At 37.3% G+C, this 27,984-nt stretch overlaps 1 protein-coding gene across 2 annotated transcripts; it reads left to right on the forward strand.

The window, feature by feature from the left end:
• Positions 1-11,671: 11,671 nt before the first annotated feature.
• Positions 11,672-27,946, forward strand: LOC121405848. Of its 2 annotated transcripts, none has more exons than XM_041596816.1 (10): positions 11,672-12,046; positions 15,324-15,712; positions 18,102-18,149; positions 18,716-18,927; positions 19,913-20,002; positions 20,696-20,846; positions 21,044-21,229; positions 23,067-23,354; positions 25,174-25,376; positions 26,262-27,946. In XM_041596816.1, exons 2-10 carry the CDS (start codon positions 15,358-15,360, stop codon positions 26,409-26,411), a joined length of 1,683 nt encoding a protein of 560 aa, XP_041452750.1. In that variant the 5' UTR covers positions 11,672-12,046; positions 15,324-15,357; the 3' UTR covers positions 26,412-27,946. The 2 variants fall into 2 exon arrangements, with proteins under 2 accessions (XP_041452750.1, XP_041452751.1); XM_041596817.1 differs by having other exon boundaries at positions 15,327-15,712.
• The last annotated feature ends 38 nt before the right edge of the window (positions 27,947-27,984 follow it).

Raw genomic sequence — 27,984 nt, forward strand, 5'->3', positions numbered from 1 at the left:
CCATTTGCTGACCGGGCTCCAAAGACATCACTTACTCCACATCTTCAACGATACACGACAAGTGGACATAGTGTATATAACCGCGAATTAGGTGCATTTACACCTCATGCGATAGTCGATGATAATCCTTTCGGAGCAGACGCAACGCCCTGTCGATACAGACCAATGATTTGGACAGTTGCGTGTGTGTGCACGCGCATATGTGTGTGTGTGTGAGGGGGGAGGTTATGTCCTGATAATAGCAAAACAACGGGCTCATTGTATAACTCATAGGAATAAACTTTTGTTCTTTTGAAGCTCCCACCCCCAACGCACACACACAATTATGGTAGCCATAATTTACAGTTCCGAATGCCCTTAAAGCGGGTACATCTTTGCTATCTATAATGAAATGATATATGAAATACTTATAAGAGGAGTTTACCCATTTATGATTTGACCGACAAACGGGTCATGTTGTTCACATTGCAACAAAAAAATCAGGTGCATTGGTATAAATGAATGAATGGTCGAAATCGAACAGGAAAATTTCAGTTTTACATGATAGAAAAGGAAGAGTGTACATTATTGTTAATGTGAACATAGAACATTCCAATTGGGCATGCAACCCCCTCCCCCCCTCCACCACACACACACACACACACACATCTACGTTCCATGTTCCGAGTGCACAATTAAACTTCCGTCGATATGTTCATAGTTTTAGCGTTTATTTTTAACAGTACTATATTTAGCCCTAAGTCTTCCTTAAGGTGCTTAAATGATAAACATTGTTTAACTTTAAGTATTTATTTATTGTCCATACGTGGAAATTCTTCTTGCTTAGTACTAATTACTTTTTAATTATGGAATCTAATTTTGGGTATCACTCCGCCTTTTGTTAACAAGATTTGTTACGTATGTGTATTCTATTGTGATAAATTATTTTGTCTAGATAACATTGAAAAATGCATTTGTTGAAATTGGAAGAAATGAACAGGGCCCTATCCAGGGAGGATTATTGTTTCGTTACTGGGGGTGCTGAGCATTGCCACAGCAACCCCAGTAACGAAAGATAATCCTCCGTGGCCGGGTCCCAGAAAATGAACGTTTATTTGAAGAAAAAAAATGAAATGTTGGCAGTGTTGCCGAAGATGAATCGTAAAAGAAAACGAATGCTGAAAATGAAACATATGTATAATCACGAGAGGTGTGGTCTTTTTAACATAGTTACACGAACGAAACTACCCTTTAGATAGTGAATAAGCACAAAAAAGCTTAAGAATCTCGACCCATTTGTTATTCTTTGTTATTTTGTTTTATTATCATCATTTGAACCTTGTTAATTACAATTTTAATTCTATGTATTTTAATCAGTCATACATTGCAGCAAACCCATATCAACAAGCGATGCTTTCTAGTGAGTCTCGCCTGTATAGCAGAGCGAGACTTTTCCATCGGCGCACAGTGGGCCAGGAGTGAGCAAAGGTGCGCCAAAACTGGTTTTTGGGACATGAAATGATTTTTTAACGTTCTCAGCAAAGTTAAAGTCCTCAATAATACCACCATGCAATATTTTTCCAAGAAATTTATTATCAGTTGCCCATCTGTATAATTCATTTTGTTTAGTGTTTTTAATATTACCGGGAAATGACTCTTTAGGAATACATCATGTGTTCTTATTTAACTTTAAGGTATAATATCGAACATTGTTATATGTTATGTGATTCAATTTTCGGTTTCTATAATCAAACAATTATGTATTTAACTACTATCCTACACTCCAGGAAGGATTGGCTTAAATAATGCTTATTTAGCGTATTGTATTTTTTGTCCATTAGTTGGTTAGTCAAAGTAGAGTCATAGTGTACTCAGTCGACAATTATATTTTTGTAACGAATGTGATAATGAAAATCAAATAAAAGTTTGGTTATTAAGAATCGACTGAGTCAGGTGTAATGATTTTGACTGTATATATATATATATATATATATACATATATATATACAACATTAATTTTTATAAGGGCAATAATGAGAATGGAAATAAAAGTATGGGTATTAAGAAATCCATATTCAATATATGTGTATATGGGGCAATAGATGCATTTCATGGCCCGGTCATGGCGGCTGAGTTTAGTTCTAAACCACTGGTTTCAAGGTCGAAATGAATAAAGATAAATTGCAAGGACAGTCAGTGGTCTGGTATGTCAAAAAATCCAAGATGGTTTCCAAAAATTGATCTTAAAAATGCTGATGATACTTAAAGCGGTCTTCGCTTATTTCATATCGGCCTTGGAGATGTGACTTTGGTGTCTAAACTATGTTTTTAAGGGTCACATTATACATTAGAACAGGTCATAAGGACAGTAAGTGGTCTAGTATGTCCAAACATCCAAGATGGCTTCAAAAAAATTATCTGATGGGTAATATGGTTTGAAGGGTCAAGTGATGCATTACGGCAAGTTCCAAGAACCGTCAGTGGTCTGGTATGAACAAAATCCACGATGCTTTCTAATAATGGGGTATAAATTGGCGAATGTTTAAAAATATACATAGCTTATCAAAAATACACCTTTGGGATGTGATTCTGGTTTCTACACTAGTCTACAGGTAGGTAGTATACAGTACGTAAAAAAAAAAACGGGACAGATTTGAAAAGTCTATAAAAAAATTGTTTCAAATTATGATGTCAATACGTGCTCTGGAGTCTTATCCTTCAAATGCCATTGAAATAATTTAGTTTCGTTTATGCTTGAGCGAACACGGAATGTTTTTGTCTGGGGTACAAAAGGAGGCTTGGGCCAAAATGGCATATTATGATGGTCGGACTTCAAGCTTCCTCTTCACCTTTTCATTATCTTTGCCATTATTTTCGAATTATGCGGTCAAAATTCATTTCCAAATCCACTTATTTGCTTGAATAGTTCTGTTGTTCCTTTTTAAGATGTTCTCTTTTAGCTTTGAATATTTCTTCTTTAGGCAAGAACTTTTTTAAACCAAAGTATGGGAGATGTTTTTTTAATCCTTTCATTGTGTGCTACAAAGGTTATTGTGCCTTTGAACAGTGGCATACTGAGGGGTGGGGGCTTGGGGTGCTCCCCCCAATAAAAAAAATCATGACCAAACAAAAAAGTGGAAAGGAAAATAACAGAAAACATATAAAGTGAAATATGGTATCATTTTCTGAATATTATGTCAAAATCACAAAATTTGATATTTTAATAAAAAAGTGGAAATTTTTGCTTCCTCGCTTCACAACTTTTTAATACATTTTACCCGATCTGCCATATCTTGCTCCTTCAAAATTGACTCAATACACCATTGCCATTGAAAGACATGAATCCTTTCCTGTTTGTCCTGTCAAGCACATAATTAAACTTGGTAAAGGATTCAATAACCCCTTGAAAATAGGATTCCTGCCTTTTATACGTACCATAACATAATTTGTTTCACATAATAATTATTAAAGGTAAAATAACATATTTTTTTCACATAATAAAAGGATATGAATAATTACAAATTCTCCCAATTAATAATGCAAATCTTCTTACTTGGGTTGACAAAAAGTCTTTTCTTTTCTTACTTATGAAGAAAAATTCAAAGGTAAAAGAAGTTTAAATGAAAAACAATATAATTCAGGAAAATAAATAAATTTGTAAATGAAATTTGACAGCATAATTCGAAAACTATGGCAAAGATAAGGAAAAGATTAAGAGGAAGTCTGCTTAGTAGCCAAACTCTAATCATCAAATTTCCCATTTCTGCCATTTTGGCGCAAGCCTCTTTTTGAACAAAAACGTCCCGTGTTTGCTCAAGCATGAACAAATTTTTTTTTTAATGGCATTTCAAAGATAAGATCTTGGGGCATCTTTTAACATCAAAATATAGCCATAATGAATTTAAACAATTTTTTATAGACTTTTCAAAACTGTCCCGTTTTTTTGATACGCACGGTATTGGGTCAAATTGAAGGACAGTCAGATGTCAAAGGGATGGTCCGGGCTGAAAATATTTATATCTAAATAAATAGAATAAAATTCACAGAACAAAATGTTGAAAATTTTATCAAAATCTGATATTAAATAACAAAGTTATTTAATTCTAAAGTTTATCAATACATGTGAAAACAGTTATATGCACATCGTCATGAATATTCATTAGGTGGGCTGATGACATCACATCCCCATTTTCCTTTTTCTTATGTTATTACATGAAATCATAAATGCTGCATCATTTCATACATGTGTAAATGATGTGTCTCCATTATGATGCAGCAATAAATAACTAATGCACTTAATGTCAGTCGAATTGCTTTAGTTCTCGGTAGAATTTTTTTTAATAAACCTACTTTCATATAATAAAATGCAAAAGAACAAGTGGGGATATGACATCATCAGCCCCCTAATGAATATTCGTAAAGACCTGCCTAAAACTGTTTCACCGGAATAATGCAAATCTTTAAAATTCAATAACTTCGTTATTTGTTATCCGATTTTGATCAAATTTTCAGCATTTTGCTTTGTGAATTTTACTCTATTTATTGAGGTATAAATATCCCCAGCCTGGACAATCTCTTTAAGAATGTCTAAGAATGTCTAAGAATCCAATGTGTCCAAAAAAGTATTATGACTGCTGATATTAAAAAAGTGGATATAAAACATTAAAAATACAACTGGGTGATATTATTTTTGTGTCAACACTGGGATTTCAAGGGACCAAAATACTTTGGGGCTGGTTATAATGATATGCAGTTCTCCAATATCCCTTAAAATCCAATCTGTCTTCCAAAAATGGGATCTAAAATGACTGATGTTCCTTAAAAGCTGACATATTCCATGAAATATACACTTGTGAGAAATAATTTTGGTGCCTACACTTAAATGCATGGGGATAAGTTATATTATGTTATATTATAAAGTCATGTGGGTGCGTCGTAGTCTAGTGGTTCTGACTCTCACCTTTCAAACAGAGGGTTGTCGGTTAGAACCCTAGGCAAGGCGTGTTTGCCTTCAGCAAAAAAAAATTATCGACACTGTGTTGCACTCGACCCAGGTCAGGTAAATGGGTACCGGCAGGAAGTAATTCCTCAAAAAGCTGTGCGCACCAGAATCGGTAGACTAGCTAAGCCGGGGTAATATAGGAGCGCCTTGAGCACCTAGTGGATACGTGCGCTATACAAATCCTGTATTATCATTATTATTATTATCGTTATTATTATTGTTATCTATATTGTTTCACGAGTGGGTAACAGCACTCATTTTCATGAAAATTCTAAAATCTACCTTGGACTTCTGGACAAAACTGAGAAGTTCTAGATGCCATTTTGAAAACTCGGATTTTTATACAAAATGGACAACTGCATATCATTGTAACCAGTCCAAACGAATTATTTTAACTATGAAACCAAAGTGTGGGTCCGAAATCTTATCTTCTTGGTGAACTATGTCAATTTTTTAAGTAACATCAGTCATTTTCGACACCCATTTTTGGAAGCCATCTTTCGGCAGCTATTTTGGGTGCCATCTTGGATTTTCCAGGTACCCTGGAGTGCTTATATTTACTCTAACTAGAATCAACAAATTCTTTTACCCCCTGGACCATGGTATATGAACCGAAATAGCATTCTAGGATGGATAATGAATGAGTTTTATCAATTTTCAATGAATTGTGTCCATCTTAAAAATAACCACTTTCCCGCATGCGGATTTGGGTAGATTTGTAGTATGTTATTCTTGATGTCAAATACTGCCAGAAACAGTTGAAAAACCTTTTGTTGCAACTAGTTCTGGGTCAAACCATACATCGACCCGTCTAAAAGGGCAAGAAAATAATATGAAGCATATTCAAATAGATAATGCGGTAATTGGTTATAATTTCATTACAGGGCTGCCAACTTTTGAGAAGAGTTTGGAGTGAGACATTGCGAGGGAGCGAAGCGACCAAGCCCGAGGGCGCGGAGCGCCTTAGGGGGGAATAGTGTGGAAGATGGGGGGGGGGTTCCCCCTTCTACGGGTGGGAGCTTTTACAATTTTGCAATTTAAATGGTGCAACCTGGCAAATACTTTTAACTCTGATTGATATGGCAGGATTCAAGTAGGTTGATTGAATGTTTTAATGAAGTTCACTGACCTTCAAAAAATTCAACATTTTAAGTGCATTATTCCAAATCAACTGTCTTTATAAGCTTAGCAGTTAAACCTCAACTTGTGATTATTTGCTGCTCCCTTGAGGAAAACAGAATGAAGGAAAGAAATAAAGAAGGAAAGGAAACAAGTAATATGAAAAATAAAAAGTAAAACAATAGATGAAAGGAAGAAAAAGAGAGAGACCGAAAGACAAAGAAAGGAAGGAATGAATGAAAGAAAGAAACAAAGAAATAAAGAAAGAAAAAAGAATGAAAGAAATAAAGAAAATGTAAAAGGATAGATGGAACAAAGGGATAAAAAGAAAGAAAGAACAAAAGACAGAAAGACGAAAGGAAGGAATGAATGAATGAAAGAGAGGAAAGGCTGAAAGAAGGAAGAAATAAACAGTAAAGGGTGGAGAAAGGATGGATGGAAGGAAGAAAGAACAAAGAAACTAAGAATGAAGGAAAGAAAGGTAAAAATAAGGAAGTATAGAAAGAAAGAAAGAAAGAAAGAAAGAAGACATAAATATAGGACGGATGGACTCAAGAATTAAAGAAAGAAAGAAATAAAAAAGAAGAAAAGACAAAGAAAGAGAAAAGAAATAGAGAAAAATATTTTTTATATAAAGGACAGAAAGAACGAAAGATAAAGAAAAAATGGGAAAATTAAAAAAAAGAAAGACATAGCGCAGTTTACAAAAAAATGAAAGAAAAGAGGGAAGAAACAAAGAAAGATTGAAAAGACAGAGGGAAAGAAAGATAGAAAGAAAACAGAGGAAGAAAGCTAAAACTATCATCATAAATAAATTATCAGTTTCTTTTTGACTCAATTGAAATATACGAAAGAAACCAAGTGTATCAACACACACAATGCATATGTGGGGCTATCATGTATTCAGAGAGCCGTGCGGGCCGGCGGGCTATCGCCGTGGCATTGCATTGACACTCGATCGCTCGTTGTGCCTTGCACGAAAACCCCTCTTCGTAGTAAAATTTCGACGTCATCAGCTCACACACACGGGATACAGTAAACCAATCGCAACTCAATATCATATCTTTGCGCGGCAAACCGAAACCAATTTGCATTGATGGTTTAGCTTTGCGCTTGTGTGGTTAAAAAAACTGAGAAACTTTTGCCTGGCCGGGTTATCCGATATAGGCTATTAAACTTTTCTCTCTATTTTCGGGGTTCAGCGTGAGAAATCCTATGATCAGCGTGAGAATCGGGTGAATTATGTGAGACTCACGCAGATTGCGTGAGAGTTAGCAGCCCTGTCATTAATGCTTACAAAACTAAACATTAAAGACACCATAAAGTACTTTAATGAGTGAAGTTGCCTTCCAAAACACTTACGTGCACTGGCAGAAAATGCTACACTGGCGAATTTAAAAGTATACATAATATGCGAGCTATGAGCTTTGACAATTTAGACCTGAAACATGAATTGTTCCAGTGGTTGACAGAACCTAGCTGCTACAACAAAAAACACGGCCTAGTCGTGTAAGTAAAATTTTCAACCCACTGCAAGAGAGAAGTTCATTTAAGCATAAACGGAAAAATGGATTATAATCACCTTCACATTTTTTTTACAGACGGTTCCTAAATAGTTGAGTCGGAAATAGCTGGTTTACGGTGTATCATTTCTATCTAACCATTAAAAAATATATAACCTAAAATGTCTAGCGAATGAATTTATACGTTTTCATTGCAGATGACCATTCAAAATTAACAATTATGACGGCCATCTTTGAATTCTTACGGGAAAAAAACTATTTAACAAAATACCATGTACATGTATATTGTCAACAATTATTACTCGATATTGCTCTAAAATGATACCAGTGAGCCTATGACAAGAGATTAGCTAATCTCTTGTCACAGGCACACTACCGAATTGCTTCTTGAACTTACTTGTTGGAATATCAATGCCTTGCTCTACCGTGTCTACTGCAATTACTTAATCGCCATTCTCCATCTCGGGAAAACTGAACATTCACAGGACTCTTTGCTCAGATTGTAAGCTCAGACACCAATGATGATATAACATTTCCCTATGAACTTTTTAATTTTGGGTGCATTGTACTGTTGGTGTTATAAAACGCGGACTTAACTGAATTGGTTTCCACAATGATATAAGACTTTGTTTACAACCACTATCTGTCCTTCAGATTTTGAGTGTTGTCAATCATGAGCACACGATCACAACAATAATTATTTGTGTGCTGTTTTCAAAAACAGTAAGGTCAAAACTACACCGCCGGTGTTTAGGCGTTTTGTCAAAAGTCTGTAAGCGTCGTTTCCATTGTATTCTACAGCGAACCCGCTTCGCGTGCCATTGTCTATTTTTCTCTACTTCGGGTGAGTGTTCTTGCCATTGAAAACGCCAGCGTGCCTGCCCGTTTGCGGCGAAAGCGATCGCGGTCGCTCTTTTCTTTTCACATCCCCTGGTTGGCTTTCCAATAAGAATTTTTGCATGGGCGCCCTCTACGTTCGCAATATCAGCGTTTTAGGCAAACTTTTGAACACCCGATCTCTTTTCAGATCAGTGTGTCTCGTCCAGTGACGTTTCAGGTTTCAGTAGTGACAAGTTTAATTACATTTAGATTTGTTTAACAGTTCTTTAATTCTTTCATTAGCACGAGTATTTTTTTTTGTTTTGAAGAATATACTGTTAACAAATCGACTTTCCAAAAGTTACTGTTTAGGCGCGGTTAAGATTTTTTTTCATTACACTGAACCTGATTTCTTTTTGTCTTTCTTTTATAAAAAAACCCTGGTAAACAAATGGTTTAAATAAGCGTTAATTGGATTCATGCTTTTGATTTATGCATTATCATTTGGTCCCGTTAAAATTTGACAAGCAAGAAAGCAAACACAAATAAAATTTTAAAAATAACCAAAAAAGATGAAGGTTTTTCCTAGCGTATGGACGATATATTTACAATAAAAATATCCGGTATAATTTTTTATAAGTCGCGAGCCAACAAAAGTGTGGACTTTTAAACCTGAAAAAAATTACATTTTGGTAGAATGCCCCTTCCTCTTTTCTTTCCTCTCTTTTTATCCCCTGTATTACTTGTTCATGTTATGTTTGTCTGCCCCTGCCAACCGCCCCGTCCATATTTTCCACAGTGAAAGTAGCTACAACAAAGAATCAAACTATATTGGGAATAACGTACATGAACAGGAACGATGTAAACACAACATTTTCAAAATCTGTCCTTACTCTTCACACATTGGTAGTTGACTTTTGTAAACCTACAAAGTTAAAGTATGCTTACATGCAAGCGCAGCGAGTGAAATGCACATGGCAATTGTATCACAAGTTGTAATTATGTATATAATGTGTTATTGCACATGATTATATTTATGTCTTTATACCTGATTATGTCATCTAGCAGTTTAACATTCATAACGGAACTAATATTCGTAACACTGTTTTTCCTCCTTCTCTTCTCCCTTCCTTTCCTTTCTGTCTATCATTTTCCTCAATTTTGTACTTCTTTCTTCTCCTCCTTCTTCTTCTACTTTTCTGTTTTATCCCCTCATTTTTTATAAAGATTTTCCCGCTACGATCGCCTCGGTTATTTGCCATTACAATTCTTCATTTGTCTCTTGAATGTATTTTCCGCATAAAATGGATTTTAAAGAAGTCACTAAAATTTAAAATAGATATTATGGACTTTAATGAATTCGCAAGTATAACCATTTTTTTCTGCTCGTTGGTTCATTATCTCTGTAAAACATTCTTCAAATAATCTGTTTTATAAAAGCAATCAATTTGAGGAATGGTCAGTCAAAGGTAATTTTCCACGTGTAAATTTATTATATTTGCAACATCTTTTTCAAATGTGTTATTTATTCGCTATCAATATTTATCTGTACCAGGCTAAAATATTTGCATTGGCCCAACGTTTTGTATTATACCACCTGCCAATATTTCGCTACTGATGACATTGTTGATGTTGTGTTGATGTTTGCCCGACACTACTTTTGAGACATCATAAAAAGTCGAGATTTGCCATCTGATCATCTCTCACATGGATGTAGACATGACGAGATCCAAGATCTTGTCATCCGATCATCTTTCTCACGGGATGTAGACATGACTAGATCCGAGATCTGGTCATCTGATCATTTCCCTAAGAGATGAAGACATGACGAGATGATTCTAAAAACCTGGGGTGGCATTTTGAAGCTTCCATATACTTGACAAATCAAATAATGCGTAAATGCTGATACCTAGACAATTATAAAACGAGCATTTTACATAGCACTTTCTTGAAAATAAGTTTGTAAATCAAACAAAATAATAAGAGCTGGATGTTTTGTATATTGACTTCAAAATATGATATTTAAAGCTCCATATCAGCCTATTTATTGAGCAAAATATGTATCTCATCGAACGTGCAACTCAATTAAAGTACCATTAACATTTTGGGGGACACGCTGTAGTGTAAAATCCTTGGTGTAATCATCCTCTTTGAACACCGGCGGTGTATTTAACACTAATGTTTTTGAAAACCACACAAATAATTCTTGTTGTGACCGTCTGCTCATGTTTGACATCTTTCAAAATCTGAAGAACAGAAATTGGTTGTAAACAAAGTCCTAGATCATTGTGAAACCAATTAAGTTCAATCCACTTTTTTAAATCAACAGTACAATGCACCCAAATTTCAAATGTTTATAGCAAAATATTATGTAATCATCATCTGAGCTTACAATCAGAGCAAAAGTCCTATAATTGTTCAGTTTTCCCTAGATTGAGAATTGCAATTAAGTAATTTCAGTAGACACGGCAGAGCAAGGCATTGATATTTGAACAAGTAATGTCCAAGAAGCAATTCGGTAGTGTGCCTGTGACAAGAGATTAGCTTATCTCTATCTAACGGTCCACCGAATCAGGGTCGCCCTAGCCACTAGCCTGTCTCTGTGGTCTAGTGGTTAAGGCACCGGCGTCCAAAGCTGGGAGCCCGGGTTCGATTCCCGGGAGAGAAATATTTTCGGCATCACATTTGTTTTCCAAAGGGTAGATAGCTCTGGGGAACCTTGATTTAAGCTACGCCTACCATTGTTCTCTTCATCCATTTATGTCACAATATATAAATATAAGTATATATATATATATATATATATATATATAACACATTGCATGTATTGAAAATGCCCCCCCCCCCCGACAAAAACAGCTGATATATAACCGGAACATCAGCTTCGTCCCAAGTTTAGGTGACAACAATTGCAAATTATGTCGTTTGTCCAGAGTCCAGGACGAAACTGCTATTTTGATTTATTGATTTTCGACAAAGACCTCTTGGTTGCTCTATGCCAAGAAGGAAAGTTGACAATACTTATTTTAAATCCTTAAAAGCGTTCACATATTTCTGGAGTAGAGAAACATTATGGCCTAAGTTAGGCGAGGCTTCAGAATATGGACCCAAATGTATTCTTAAATAAAGTCGAAAATTATTTGATCTCTTTCTTAAAAACCAATCGGGTTTACTTGATGCAGGTAAAATATATATTCATGAAGTTTGAGAAAGGCCCAGCAACTTACAAAGAGTAAAATGTAGTTATATTTTCCAACAGGAGTAAAACTCCTGTTTTTGCATTATTTTGTAACAAATTTCTGTAAGTTGACTGTACTCTGTTAAAACCAACCGTTTTGCCATTTTGACAGGCAGAAGAAACACCACTTATTCATCGGTGATCACAATTACAAGGACAAGTACACTGCCCTAGAGTTTGCAGTGATGGGCGGGATTTAATCCCCCTGTCTACCAATTAGAATTTAAGAAACATGATGCAGCTCTCTTGTTTGCTTCAGGTTAAATTCAACCACATTCCTTCGAGCAATTCAGAAAGCAATTGAGGTTGCAAAGAACACAGTCGACATACAGATGAGAGGATCACCGCGAAGAAGAAGAAACAAAGGTAAAAAAAATCATACTTTCCTTTAGGTCTTAACAATTCTTCTGGTGTATTTCTAGAGACCATTGACAAAGGTTTTCGTTTTAACATTCGTGGGTTGCCGTGTAGCCGAACTTGAAGTAATTTGTTGTTGTTATTGTTGTTGTTCTGCAGGGGTGTTAATCGATTTTTTTTTCTAAAAAGAGGTAATGTTACTGCTATCTTTCTTTGTGTGGTAATAGTTGGTTATTGTTTAACCCTATGTGTTTATCGAATAAGTTTGTTGTGGTATGTAGGAATCTTCACTAATGCGTATACATGGAATATGATTTGCATCAAACCTTACAATCGGCGTGGCGACTGATATACAATAAAGTGCGAGCAAGCGGGGCGAGAGAGCACATTAATAGATCTGAGATGGTATGACAAGAAAATAAAGCAATTTAATTAACCCGAGAAATTGAGGAAACTGGTCAGAGGAGGAGCGATGAGAAGGGAAACAATATGAATAAGAAGATGGGATCGTAAGCGTGCCTTCATTAAACGAATTGCAGGACACTAGTGGCAGAAAAATTAGAAAATATTGATCATCATAAACATTGCTAATCAGCAGACTTAACCTTTTCACTAACTGTGCTATAATCTTTAATCATACTTACAAAATCCATTTACAAAGCCATTAATTTACTTGAATTATCAATTTTGCATTTAAATATCTTATCTTTTAGCATTGAATATTTCTTCATAAGAAAGAGAGAACAATTATCAACCCAAGCAAGGAGGTTTGCATTATCAGTGGGGAGAGCTTTTAATTTATTCAGATCAATCTATTACTGAAACCATGGCCGTTCACAGAAATTTCTTGGGGGGCATACAATTTTTTGGAAGTAACTCGAGAAACAACTGGGCTTGTTCTTGGGTCTATTTTGCATTGATCTTGAAGGATTTCATGCACACTTTTGTTGATTTTTTTACAAGATATTTTCAGTAAAACATGCTAGTTTTCAAAACTTATGGGGAATATCTGCCCCCTGCCACCCTTGCGTACGGCCATGTGTGCAACAAAGGTCATGGTGACTTTGAAAGACATGAATCCTATTGTCAGTGGGACAGTGATTCCTTGAACAAGTTAACAGGACATTAGGGAGTTTTCGCAAAAGGACGGTAACCAACCTTCACGACGGTAGTTGATTTTGGAAGAGACTTCTGGGCCCGTCGTAAAAGACTGTCCTGCAATGCAAGCTGTGTAACATGGAATTTGCTTACCTTCTGCATCCACAGCGGAAACATTCAATCTGCGGTTCGTAAGCGAAATTCTAGTTGCTACTATGGTAACAGCGTCATAAACGCTAAAATAGTGAAAAGGGTAGTATATATCGCTAGGAAAGCTACATGCCTACGGTCAAATTTGCGAGGGTATGAAAAAGACTAAAATGCTATATAAAGGATGTATGTTTGCCTTAACATTACGTGTCAAGGGTCCGACTTGAACGAGGTGTGGGAAGTGGGCGGTACTACACCAAATCTAAGTAAAGGTGAAGCCGACGTACGTCCGTGATCAATATTTTTTAGGGTGTCAATTCAAGAAATATTGTCAAGGGCACCGTTTTGTTTCCCCTACTTAGAAACCCTATCCCTAAGAGCTGCATTTTCAGAACATGGAAAATACTTGTTTAGGGTGCTTTTCAAGATATGAGAAACGCTAAGCGTACATGTTAGATAAGAAAATGTTTTTTCAAACAAATCGCGTACAAATTGAGTGAGAAAAAACTTACTGAATTAACGCTTAGATATCAATCATTACAGTCCATCGAATCGATATTGCATCTAATGTGCCTCTCCAGTGAAATCATTCCGCAAGCGTTAATATGTACACAGCATGCAATACGCCTATACGTCTGAAAACCATCCGAATTAGCGGGTTTTTTTCTTTTGCTTCCTCCTAAACACACGGTAAGCCATCAAACTTGCACACAATAATTTATGATGGGCATTATGTTTTACTTTCCATCGAAATGGGAGATTAGATTTCAAATTCCCGGGGGGACCACTTACCTTGACGACTGGATACCAGGCGCGACCATGGGGTCTTGAAAAGCACCCTAAACAAGGGAAGCAAGTATTTTTAAGATTATGAAAATGCACCCCTTAACAAGTATTTCGCGTATTGGAAATTTGACCAAAAAGACGTAGCTTTCCTAAAGAAATTTATCAATTTTCAGTGTATTAAAGGGGAATGAAACCTTTCGAACAGGTAGGCTTGTGTCGAAACAGAAAAATCAAAGAATAAGAACAAAGAAAGTTTGAGAAAAATCGGACAAATAAAGAGAAAGTTATGAGCATGTGAATATTGCAATCACTAATACTATGGAGATCCTCCTATCCGACAAGGATATGTGATGTCACATGTGAACAACTTTCCCTTTGATGGACTTTAAAATACCCTCAAAATGTCTCTTTTTTGCTTTTTCTAATGGTGATACCAACTCTTTATCCATGATGTATTCTTTAAAAATCTGTATTACATGCCCTCCTACGTAAAGAACACATGATCTACTGATAGATGTGATAAAAGAGACAATTTAAGTGAAATACATCATTGTCGCTAAAGTAATGGGGAGAGTTGTCCACAAGTGACATCACACATCATTGTCGCATAGCCAATTTGAGAATCTCCATAGCATTAGTCATCGCAATTTTCAAATGCTCATAACTTTCTCATTATTTGTCCGATTTTTCTCAAACTTTCGTTGATCTGTTTCTTTGATTTTTCTGTTTTCAAACGAGCTTTCTTGTTCCAAGAGTTTCATTCTCCTTTAAATATCGTTTTTCACACCCTTTATAACGTTACATATACGTAACGTGCCCACTCTTGAAAAGGAAATCCGTTTATCCACTCTTCTATGGAAGTGCCCCCCTCCCCGGCGACCTCTTTAACTCTTGGAGGAACCAAATGTGGCTCTGGAAAGTCGTCCTAAATCGGATATATCGCTGTTACAATAGAAGCAGCCATAATTATACACACGAAACGCAGTTTGAATGTTTCCGTTACGGATGCGAAACTTAAAAAAAAATTCTCATGTCACACAACTTGCATTGCAGGACAGTGCTATACGATGGGTCAAAAAGTCTCTTCCAAAATCAATATACCGTCGTAAAGTCCGTCTGTGTTGTAAAGCGAAAAGTCGGGAATGATACGTGTAACTGGAGAGAGGGGGGGGGGGAGTAGGGGAGGGGAGGGAGAGAATGGCGGGGGAATGCTATTTCTCACCGCACATTCCGTTCTTTTCTAATTGCTCAGCAGGTAATATTCGGGAATATATTTGAATTCTAAGATGGTCGACCACGTTAAGAGAGCCATCCTGCTGGTGATGGTGACGATGGTAGCTGTAGATGCGCAGCTCCCAACACCAAGCGGTATCAACTTCATCGGTATCGGGTACGACATCATTGACGGTAACCCTGAAGGCAGCTACGGAATCGGAGGGGTAGACCCAGGCCTCTTGGTCACTCGACGGATCTTCAAAATGACCCACGACCTTTCGAAAACTTCAAGCGATAACATGTATTCGGTACCCGATGAGGTTAAGTTCATCCATCGCAGCAGCGCGGTTACATCGTCAACTCATACGACGTTTTATGGGGAGTCAAGTTACGCCTCCAAGCTTTCCGCTCAAGTTGACGTCGCTGGTAAGTTAACAAATCTGTTAGTAGGATTTCATGACATTTGCTCCGAGGAAAATTGCTCCCATAACAAATCTGAACGTTACGCCAAACCTAAATTCTAACGTCGAACTAGATAAACTTACTCTAATCCTTATCTGTACTTTATTCTGAACCAAAAGCTCTTACATTCCTAACTCTAACCCTCTGCCTTCTGAGGCCGGAGCAAAATGTCGCAGGAGCGTATGTCCTGTCACTTGCAGACTGACTGGTAAATGACCAAGTCAGTCTGCAAGTCCCCAGATTGACTGGCAAATGAGCAAATGAGCAAGATTTATCCAGGTCCTCTCGTGGGTGAATTAATGTCCCTGCAAAATCTCGTGAATTGTGAGACTTTCTTTCTCAAAGAATTTAACCACTTTTTTTGAGTAATATTGATTATTTTTGTACCATAAAAAAAAGGATAAATCTTACTCTTTTTATTGGTAATTTCTTTTTAGATATGAGTGGGGTTTTTTTACCTGAAAAGATGCATCAAACACAATTTTCTTTTTCTGCTTTCACTTGCAAATTGTGCAACACTTTGTGTTAAGCACAAACATTATTCATATCATCAGAAAGCCTAAAATATATACTTTCTTACAATGTCACTCTTGATACATGTATGTGGCATCTTTTAGATGGGTCAGCAGCCAACTTTTTCCATCAAGCTGCAAGACAAGATTTCTACAATTTCTTAGGGTGTGTTTATGCTTCCATTGCGAGGACAGAATCAGCGATTTCAAACGTCGATTCAAAACGCCGATCGTAAACGTGGTTCTGGGAGTGCTGTTTATGCTTAACTTTTCAGAGCAAATCATGATCTCCAGCTGGCTTCGCATCGTAAAGCGAGGTCAAATTGGGTGCGCCTTTTTTCGAAAGTTTTTTTTTCTGATTGTTGTTTTTACGTAGAGATAACAAGGAGCAATACGACTGTATTTGCCCGCGGATTTTCATCTCACCGGAAGCATGTACCAAATGACGTCATTTAAACACGTTTACGATCGTGGTTCTGTTTATACTTCCCCAGAAAGCCTGATTCTGGTCAAACGACGTTTACAAACGCACCTTTTTGTGAGTTTACGATCAGCGTTTTGAAACAGCGTTTAAATGAAAGTAAGCATGGACGCAACCATGTTTTGGACTAATCACGTTTGGAAACGCTGATTCTGGCCTGAAAAGTGGAAGCATAAACACGGCCTTAGTAACATAAAATCCATAGTTCTGATAGGCTGAATAATGTTTTCAAATCAACAGGCGCGGGTAATTTGAAGAGATTACCACATGGTGATTGTGACCTTGCAGAGGCCCAGTGTGGAACATTGGAATTTGCGTGGGTGTGTGGTCTCTTTGACCAATCAGAGCGCAGTAATCTTGTTTTTGAGCTGCTAAATGTATATGGCCTATGAAAAGCTCGCTGCAGATCCATCTAAAATACCTCTTCCTGTAAAAAATTTATATCATATTAAAGCTAAGAATTTCAGTGTGATCATAATTTAAAAATCATTTTTGCCAAAACAGAAATTAAGTGGAAAAATAAAAACTTTTGTTGCAAGAAAAATAATTATTTTCTTTCATGTTTTAGATCAAAAGTTTCATCAATATTACAAAATCTTTTTAAAAATCCAAACACATGAACTAAAAGAATAATTTGTCTTCTTTATAAAGATACCACAAAACATTTAATTTGGTCAATATTTTGAGCAGCGATGGCCGAATAAAAAGAGGTGTTTTTGCCCGCACCAAGCTCATTAACAACGCAAAAACCCTCTATTCATGAATATCCCTAGGAAAAAAGAAGCTACTTTTTAGGGCTTGCCGACTGACTGGACCATTATGCAAGTGACGTCATAATCACCATAACCCCCTCCCTCTATAGGAATAAGCTTAAACGGAGTTAATCAGAGAAGGGTCAGCCGCAGACCCGTGAAAGCATGCAAGGCAATGGCGCCGACTTCTAAGATGGCTGCGCGATGACGTCATTCCTGACATAAGGTCTGTTTCGAACTATCCTTACAATTTAGCGATAATTGCCAGAGATATTAAGGTTCTTCTTTACACAATCAGAAAAAAGTAGTTTGGCAATCACCTTTCAAGGCATCCGCCTATTTCTACTTCAGACATCGTCGTTGCTTCGTCAGGCAAACCCCTAGGTAGAGTTTCACGACAGTGGGTGTTGGAACATGGTTCAAATGATCTTCATCTTTACAAGCCAAGATTTTATATTCGAACTGGATTACTTTACAGACAATTCTGATTCAATTGATATCTCTTGTCATATATTTCAAACATCTTTGTGATTCATCATCGTGTATAATTTTTTTCTTATATCTGACATTGGCCTATATTTCTCTGCATATATTTTTCTTATCTCTAGGATCTTACGAGAACGCCTTCGCCAGTGTAGCATTTTCTGCCAGTGCACGTAAGTCTTTTGGAAGTCAACTTCACTAATCAAAGTTATTTAGAGTGTCTTTAATGTTTAATTTTACAAGAATTAATGAACCAAGAGCCGTTCTGGAGACCCCCGTTTTCAAACCAAGATTTAGTTCCAGAGCCCCCGACTTCGGCGCACGGCGCATAGGTGTGATGTTGTCATTCGAGTACCCCCCCCCCTGGGGACTTTTGTTCAGATTGGAGATGAATCAACGATGATCAGAACATCAAGATTTAACGTTCTTACTTAAAAGAATAATATATATAAATATATATATATATATATATACCTTTTATGATTATATATATATATATATATATATATATATATATATATATATATATATATATATATATATATATACCAGGCGTTCGAAAGTGTATCGGGAATTACTCAGCCTCGGTTGGACTGAAAATACCACTATTTATTTTTCTTGGAGCTTAGCCCCTCGGTAAAAATGGTAATTAGGCCTACCAGTCAAGCCGAGAGCGAATAATTCCCTCTTGACATTCTCCAAACCTTCTATGTTAGTATACTATGTCATTTCTCTGCAGGCTACGAGCAGATTACCAATCGCATGTCTACTGAACAATCAGTGTTCTATGGCACCCAGACGATTACTAATAACGGTAATGCCCGTTACCAAACCGAGCTTGCCTCACCTGACGCATACGCACTCGAGAATGGCTTTGTTGCAGATGCTTGCAATCTTCCAAGGTCATATGATTATAATACATACATGTCATTCCTCGATTCGTGGGGAACGGTAAGTAAACATCTTGTTTGTTTCTAACACCAGGTTTATAAAACAGAATAAAATAATGAACAAATGATAATTGTCAATAATTTGTACAAAGAGCTTTTTACAAAAGCAGTCAAATGATCTTACGATGACCTGAATAAGCTTTTGTAACATCTTAGATTTTTAATTAGTTATCTTATTCATTATTGTTTCTATTTATTTATTGCATTAATTTGTACTACTCATGCATTCATTTTATTTCATTACTTTATTACTGTTATAATCATCACTACTCTCGTCTTATTTATCATTGTGTTCAGTTGATTTTTAAAAGTTATATTCATTTTGGGGGGGGAGGGGGGTCTGGGCTGGCCATATTTCGACATAAAACCGTCTCCAAAGTAGTAACTCTTTTCAGAGTCGCTTCAAAACGTCCAGAAATGTTATTGCAGAGTCATCCAACTCTTGTGAAAATTAATAAACGATAAAACGGTCTATTAGTCTGCTTTTCTATAGTTGCAACTTTTCGCAATGATCCAAATGCATAAGTAGCCGGCAAGATATCTTTCTAAGCCTTTTTCCCGGGACCATTAAAATTAGTCCTTTAAAAAAAACCTTCGAATTGTGAAAAAATAGAAGCATGTTTGCATAATCTGTTAAAAATGCTCTTCAACTGAGGCGATTTTCTGACTTTTGTACCACTCTTAGAAGAAGGTTCTTATACAGTTCTCTGCTTGTCCTGTATTTGGAATCTTTAAAGGCTCCTTAAAAGGTTCAAACTTAAGCCCATCTTAAAGAACCATTTTAAAACATGTTCGGTTCTTTTTAAAACCTTTTAAGACTCTTAAGTAGGTAAAAATAACCTTTTTGGTGAACCATTATTCTCGAAGGCTCCGAATCTAGAACAAAAGGATTCCGAAAATGGGTGCAAACAGAAATTTTCTATTCGCATCCATTTTTCTGAGTGAAGGTTTACTAATGCTGATGTTTATTTTTCATCCATTAATAGCACGTTGTAATTGAAGTGGATCTTGGAGTGAGGTCAGGAACCAACTACGAGGAGTCAAGATCTACTTTTGTAGAATACGCTTCGAAACATGTAACTTTCTCTTTCATTTTTGTAAATAAAATGTGGCCAGCCACCCCAAAACCATTAATAATTCACCAGGGAGTTCCATGAAAATAGTGAACAAACAATTAAGCAAATTCGTTTATCTTAAATAATTCTTCTTATTAGTGTTGTCAAAATTTTAAACTGTAAATGCAAATAAACGTCGATACATAAGTTTCTGTGCACCACTTTTTTATTTTAACTTTATGCAACGGGGCGCTGTTACCTGGTTCCGACATTCGCAATTTTGTAACCATGCACCAATACACTATTCCCAATATGAACGCATGTCAAAACTTCAACAATAAAAACAAGAACATAATAAAAGAAGATTATTCTGCAAATGAAAAAAAGCTAATCTAGTCCCGAATAATACTCCTCTTGGAGTGATACTAGGGACCAATCCCTTTGGAGTGAGCCGTGCCTCCTTTTAGAGTGGATTATGACTTCTTTTAGAGTGAACTGCAAGAAGAGGCTTATGCAGTTCAATCCAAAAAGGAGTCATAATGCACTTTGAAAAGATATTACAGTTCACTCCAAAGGGTTTTGGTCCCTGTGGTATCACTCCGCGAGGAGTGTGAGTGGGGATTAGATTAGCTCTTTTGCTTTTAGAGAGAATAATGCGAAATAGAGGGGGAATTGTTTCAAATGACTGAACCTAGGAAATACCTTTCTACACAGGTTGGTGCAAGTCTGAGTGCTTCCGGGTCGTACAAAGGATTCAGCGCCTCTCTGACTGTCGACATGGAAACCTTCAACAGTGGAATGCAGAGCGGGGACACCTTCGGAAGTACTTTCACATCCTACACGGTTGGTAGTACGACCATGAATGGTAAGAAATGTACTTGTATATGTTTTCATGTTGGGGTGGACTTGTCCTTTAATTCTAACATATCGTTTCGCTATAGTGATATTTCATTTATTCATTGTGTATATCGTAAGGATATATGATATGGATAATCGTTGCGTAACGATTAAGGTGACAACTATGAAAATGAAATATGTACGTCCATCTGATCATCTTCACAGAACCCATCAAGCTTACATTGCTGGGAATGCACGAGGTATTCGACGATAAGTACTGGACCCTTCTGTCGACCTACATCAGCACCGGGCATTGCAACAGCGCTTTCCATGCAACCAGTGTACGAGTAAACTTGGTGGAGGCTATGAAGAATTATGCCGACTACAAGAGTGTGCTTGCAAGAACACCTGGTAGACCCATTCATAGACTTTAAGTGTTGATAAGATATTCTCACTGGAAGGGGGGGGAGGGCTTCATCGACCTTTATTCGTCCAGCAAGTTTCATTGACTTCGATTGGTCGAGAGGTATAGTTACTATGGTAACTGGTGGATAAAAGATAAAGTCACTCCACAGCGCAGTGTATACTTACACATAGTGGCCCGTATTCTGAAGTCGGGTTTAAAGTATGGATGGCCAACTGTTACATAAATCACTAACAGTAGAGACATCATTTTCAGCTCATTTGGCTCTTAGATCATTCATAATTGTCTAGGAAGTATAAATAGATGATTGTCTTCACCATCGATGAATCAGGAAAGAGCACAGTAAACATACAATGTAATAAAAAAAATATGATACTTTTGGCTTTCCATAATTTTAGTACAGAGTGAGATCATGGTCTAAGTTAAACCTGACTTCAGGATACGGACCTCTGTATTCTTGAAAAGTTAGAAGCTTACCCATCTTTCGATATATTACACATTCTGAATGGCTTCTTTTCAGTAGACCGGGACAGCAACGGAATCTCCAGGCTCTAGACAACGACATAATCATTTGCGATTATTACTCCGTTGCAAATCTTCGGATGGTCTGCTGTCCCGGTCCACCAATGACAAGGAAATCGGTGCGTCGTAGAGAGCGACTCTGTGGTAAATGCAAAAACTCTCTATTGATCTAGAGGCAGATGCCCAGTCGGTCCACCTGTAGGCGAATATGTATCACCACCCGAATTACAGGCGTGAAGGCGGCCTCAAAGCCGGCGCCATGCAGAGGCGGCCTCAGACTCACGGGTGTTAAGACCCTGAGATTTAGGGTTAGGGTTGCAATAGGGTAAAGTGTGTAATCCAGTGTTGATTTTAGTCATTCGATTAGTGGCAAGGAATTTATATTACGCCGGAGTAAATGTCATGGAACAGGCACTAGCGTACCTACGGGGAGGGCATGGGGACAGTCTGCCCCCCTCACCTAACGAGTCACAACCCATGCAAAGGACGTATACCCCCCCACCCCCCTGACGAGCTTGAAAACGAAGAATAGGAGTAGATCTTCATAGATCTACTTGGGCTCTTCTTTTGTCTTTTATTTTGATATATATATTTTTTGCTATAACTTCGCGTGTTGTTTGCAGCGCAGTAGTGCGAGTACGCAGGTAGACATTGTGCAAGGCTCCCTTGCTCGAACATGCAATAGTCGACTATTGCACGGATGGCATCTTTTGGCATGCCATAGCTGATTTCTCTGAATGTCATTGACACACATTCACCCAATCAACTGTCCAGGATCTATTTATGTGTTGTACAAAACACATTAAAGGTTCGCCGTCCCCGGATTCAGTTTGACGGTTATGCACTCGCCGCCATTTTCATTACGAAGATCATCGACGCAATCTGCATGCAGCTGTCAATCATCAATCAGTCGCGCAGCACGTGCACACATTCATAGTACACAAACGATGCGCTGCTTTTGGCTACATCACAATAGGTCTAAATATCTGCTGACGTCACTTCACGAAGCAGAATGACGCGAAGTCAACCTGCAAAGATTTTAGAACAGCGGCCGAAGTATATGCAAACTGAGAATCGTCAGAGCTCTGGCATTCGGAACATGGCTTTTGCGTACGCGACGTATTACCATAACCATGATAACATTGTTGTCAATGGGCAGGTGGCGCAGTGCGTACGTATGATGTCAAGCACCGATTTCTGAATTCGGGGACGGTGAATCTGTAACAGTTACTATCAATCTAACCATCGAATTTCATAATAAAATCAATTTATTCGATTTCTTTCTTCTGCTTTTGTGCCCAGACGACGCAGTCAAGATCCCTCTCGTTTGGCCTGATGGAACCTACGGACTCCCGAAGCCAGTTACCGGGTGCCCGCTGGGATGGCATGACGGGTATCGTTATCATGATACAGAAGACGACGATAGCAACAATTATTGGTCTAGCCCCCTACATCTGTATGGTTGGAGAAGATCCAACAACATGAGGAATTATTTCTGCATGAAAACCACAAGCGCTGATCCATCTGGTTTAGGATGGGCTTGGCCAGCGGGCAGCTACTGTATTTACAAAAGAGGCTCTTGTCCTAGAGGTATGTGAAAGTCTTTTTATTTTTTTGTGGGGGAGGAGGGTTTGAATTTTGAATTCAATTTTTGTATTCCAAATGTTAATTTAGATTTTTTAATTTTAGATTTTGAATGACTTTTTATTCCTATTCTTAATTTTGATTTAATTTCGATTATCATATTTGTTTTTGAGGGGGAGTTGTTCGGAGACCAAACCTTCTTTTATTTCGCATTTCTTGCCATTTTTCCTCTCTGTACAAAATATAGCGTGTTTTGAAGACTTTGAATAAGGCTGGAAATCTTGAACTTGTATATTTTCAAAGTCCCGTTCTAATCTAAAAGTGAATTTCATGCCCATTCACGGTATACTGTATTACAAGCGCAAAGGTATTCCTCATTACGTCACCATGGCGAGTTGATCAGATCCGTGCAAATTCCGTTTTTGTCTCGTCGGCATAGCAGAGCGATACCATATGTCCCGCTTTTCCGACGGCGGCGGTGGCGTTAGAATTGAAATCTTATAACCAATATTAAGTTTTTTATATTTTACCATAACTTAAAAATTCCATTGTCCTAGTTTATGAGACCTATTAAAATAAAAGTTGAATCAAGTATCACTAATTATCTAGGTCAAGTTTTAGGTCATATTACCAAGGTCTTAGGTCACGTAGAGTCAATGAACTTTGACCATGTTTTCAGTATCAACTTTTAAATCTTAAACAAGGTAAGGCTATTCTTTTACCAAGTTCATGACAACTTAAAAAGTATATGGACCTAGTTCATGAAACATGGACATAAGGGTAATCGAGTAACCCCAAGGAAGCTCCTTGGTATCACTGATCGTCTTGCCTGAGTTTCAAGTCACATGATTCAGGTCAAATGTCTTGGAGGAGCAATGAACTTCTCAACATTGAAATCTTACCCAAGACTAAATTTTTGAAATGTTATCTTAATTTTGAAATGAATAAACTTGGACATCGGGGTAATCAGGTATCACTGAATATTTACTTGTTATCATAGGTCATTTACGGTAAACGGACGGAGTATTTTATTGTCATATGAATTGTGTTTTTGTGAATAATTATTCAATCATCTCTGCTGCTATTCATTACGTAATGAAGGCGAGACTGCCAGAGGCCTTCCATCTGTTATGAATATTAATGTGTAGTCTGCCAGAGTAATCACTATTATGACGTATTACTTTTGATATGCCATCGTATTTCCATCACACGTTTATTCTAAATTCGCGATTCTTATCTTCAATTCATGATATGAATTTAGGTCGTCAGTCTGTTCTGCAGGTCATTTCTTGAATATCAAGGAATGTCGGACACATCTGTGCATGCGACGTAACTAAGGATTCTCTACAAATCTCGCCGCAGATCAGGCAGAACGGACATGCAAGACGAGTTGTGACCAAGACAAGACATTCCATAGATGAGGGGAAGAAATAAGACAGTCTTGAATAATGATAATGATAATCGTTTTTTATACACTGCTTTATCAAGATATCACTGCTCAAAGCGCTTCACAATTATTATTACCCGGTCACTGTATTCACAGCCTTTTAGCAGCTTGTTGGGTGCACACTTGCTAAACCAACCACGGTGGCGGTAGTTTCCTACCTGTAGTCAATCATCGCATGGGTGAGAATGGCAAAGTTTGGAGTGACGCCTTGCCATTGTGGGATTCGAACACATGACCCTCTGATTACAAGGCGAGAGTCAGAACCGTTACACCATGGCGCTTTCAAACGCCATCGTTTCAATGTGGATGAAATCGTCAAGTCATATTTATTAACCGGTTCGTTTGTGTGTGTTTTTTTCTCGATCCTTTCAAAAACAGGATTCACAGAGGGTAGCATCTACTGGGATGATGAGGATGATGACAACGAAAACAGCGTTTCGGGGGTACGCCCGGATGGGGACTATAATAGCAATACAAGGATCTACTTCTGTTGCCGAAGCGATGGTTATACCCACCATCCCATCTTTCTTCCAACTGATAACAATTTCATGCTATTCCCCCTCTATTCAAGCTGCCAATTGGTAAGTCATGAATGTCAATAGACGAGAGACCAGGGGAGCGTTTCATGAACATTTTCATCCGACAAGTTGTCAAGTCTGACAACTTTCCTTGAGAATGATTGGCCAAGAGTCACTGTAACCATGGTAACTGTCGGATAAGACACTACTTGTCGGATAAAACGTCTGACAAGTCCTTTCATAAAACTATCTGCGTGGCTCTGCCCCGCTCCTTACAAGAAAAAAGAGGCGTTTTGGAGTAGATAAAAGGTCCTTAAAATATTATGCAACAATAGCATTATTGCTAGCAGGAAGTACACAAAGCGTCATATCATGGGAGGGGCAAGTCTTGGCCGTTAGCAGCTCACAAGCATTTCATCAAGTAATACTTTGCTGTCAGGCATCCAGTTACCTCGCCTGGGTCGAGTGTAGCATGATCTGGATCAATATCTTGCCGAAGGAAATTATGTCATTGCTGTGATTCGAACCCAAGACCCTTCCAATTTCAGAAGACTGATTCACCGACCAAATCGCTCCAGAAATGAAAACTATAACTTTAGAAAGTTTAAGGTAACGTGTGCAAAAAAACCCCACTCACTCGATCATTTTCTTATCCCCGATATTCAAACTCAAAAACATTTATTTTGAAATAGTATCTTGATAACTTGTTTACAATACCTCAATCATAACTTTGTACAATGGGCAATGATAAAAGTCATGCAAATCAACAAAATACCTAAAGCAAGGATGTTGAGGGAGTAGCAGAAAATCGTTGGCCTACTACGGCAAATCTTCCAATCGATATTTCAGATTGCAACAAGTGTAAAAAAAACATTATCAACAAAACAATGTTAAGTAGACCCTCATTACTTTCTAAAGATGTTCCGTCTTTTTTATTTGCATTTCAAGGTTAATGGGATGTCGGTCTCCAATGAATATTTCCACTGGGATAACGAGGATGGTAATAATCAGGATAGTCAGACGGGAATGCATCCATATGAAGGCGTGTATGGAGGCAATCACAACATCAAGCTTCACTTCTGCTACTACTCCAATTAGATGCGGATAAAAAAAGATAAGGGCCCCGTCTTACCAAGAGTTACGATTGATCCGATCAATCTCAAGTATCTGAAAATCCATCAATATCATGAATTTTTAGTTAGAACCTTTGCTCAATGTCCTTTGAAAACAAAAAGAAGCATACTGAATTTTCAAGAAAACACCGAATGCTTGAATATACATCATTTCTAGAATATTATTTTGAACAAACATGTACTTTAGATGTTGACAATACTGGCCTTCCATAGTTGTGATTAATCGCAACTCTTTGTAAGACGGGCCCATAGTGAAAGCAAACAAACTTATTTGTTTCTTTATTTTGCATGTTTGAAAAGGGTAGTGTTTGTTTACATTAGGTGGAACATTAGAAACCGAAAAAAAAAATATTGGAGTTTGTATGAATTAGCGCGCATTCTTAATTGGATGCCAAGATAAGATTTATTGTTAAGAAAAACTAGGAAATTCTATCCTAACGAATTATGGGAAGTCGATCCCATGTGACGTCACAAATCCAACTTTGCTGTTATTTGATGATTTTTTTTAACCAAACCTTTCCGAAGGTATACAGCTTTCAAATTATTCTGAGTTTAACCAACTTGATGTCAGGGAATACTACCTATTACGTAAAACGAATAGCAACATAAAACTGGAGAAATGCGGAATATGGGACTGCTAATATGAAATACAAAATATGCAGTCAATGTGTGCGTCGTGTATGAACAGGCTGTGTCCAACTTTAGGGGGGGGGGGTGATCTAGTAGTTAGAGCATTGAATTCATAATGAATGAATGAATGAATGAATGAACTTTGAATGAACTTTATTGATCCTCCTTGAAAAAGAAACATAACAAGATACATGTACAGTTATATGCTAACGCATATGTCGAAAACGATTAAAAGTAACAAATATCGATAATTAACGGAAAGTAATATAAAAACAAGGAAGACGAGGAGGAGACCTTTGGAAGCCAGGCTTGTTATACGGTCCCTCAGTATTGAAACAAAACGTTATTTGTTTGTTTAAGGCGAAACTTGATTCTAGCTCAACTGGTTGATAAATAAAAAAAAAATAGGTTGTACTAAGGTTATACAAGGATAAATATGTGGTTAAAAACTATTTATAGAAGAATAATGGATATGTTGGGAAAAAAGTAGATATAAAAAAATAGATAGATAGATGGACAAATATATAGATAGATCACAAGATTGTAAGGTCAAACCCACTCTGCCACTGTCTCCACTTAAAAAAAGGCCCAGAGAGTAATATTTGACTTCTATAGGGTCAGCCACTATGACTGATTAACCAAGACGTGAAATGTTTCCTGGGTAATTGGTTATATACCAGCTTGCCGTTTACCAGCAAAGGCAATCCTGTAGAGTTAATACGGAAGTTACCCTAAACAGAATAAACAAAATAACAGATTTTAGTTGTAATTTTAGACAGAGGGGCAACGTATATAGATTTGCGAACCGTCCTCTCTGCGCGGATACAGGGCGCTATCGCGCCTCGCGATTTCACCACGAACCGTCCTCTCTGTTACAATGCCCACTGTGGCGTAAATAATTCACTTCA

This window comes from Lytechinus variegatus, chromosome 19 (assembly GCF_018143015.1).
Source record: "Lytechinus variegatus isolate NC3 chromosome 19, Lvar_3.0, whole genome shotgun sequence".
Taxonomy (NCBI): Eukaryota; Metazoa; Echinodermata; class Echinoidea; order Temnopleuroida; family Toxopneustidae; genus Lytechinus; species Lytechinus variegatus.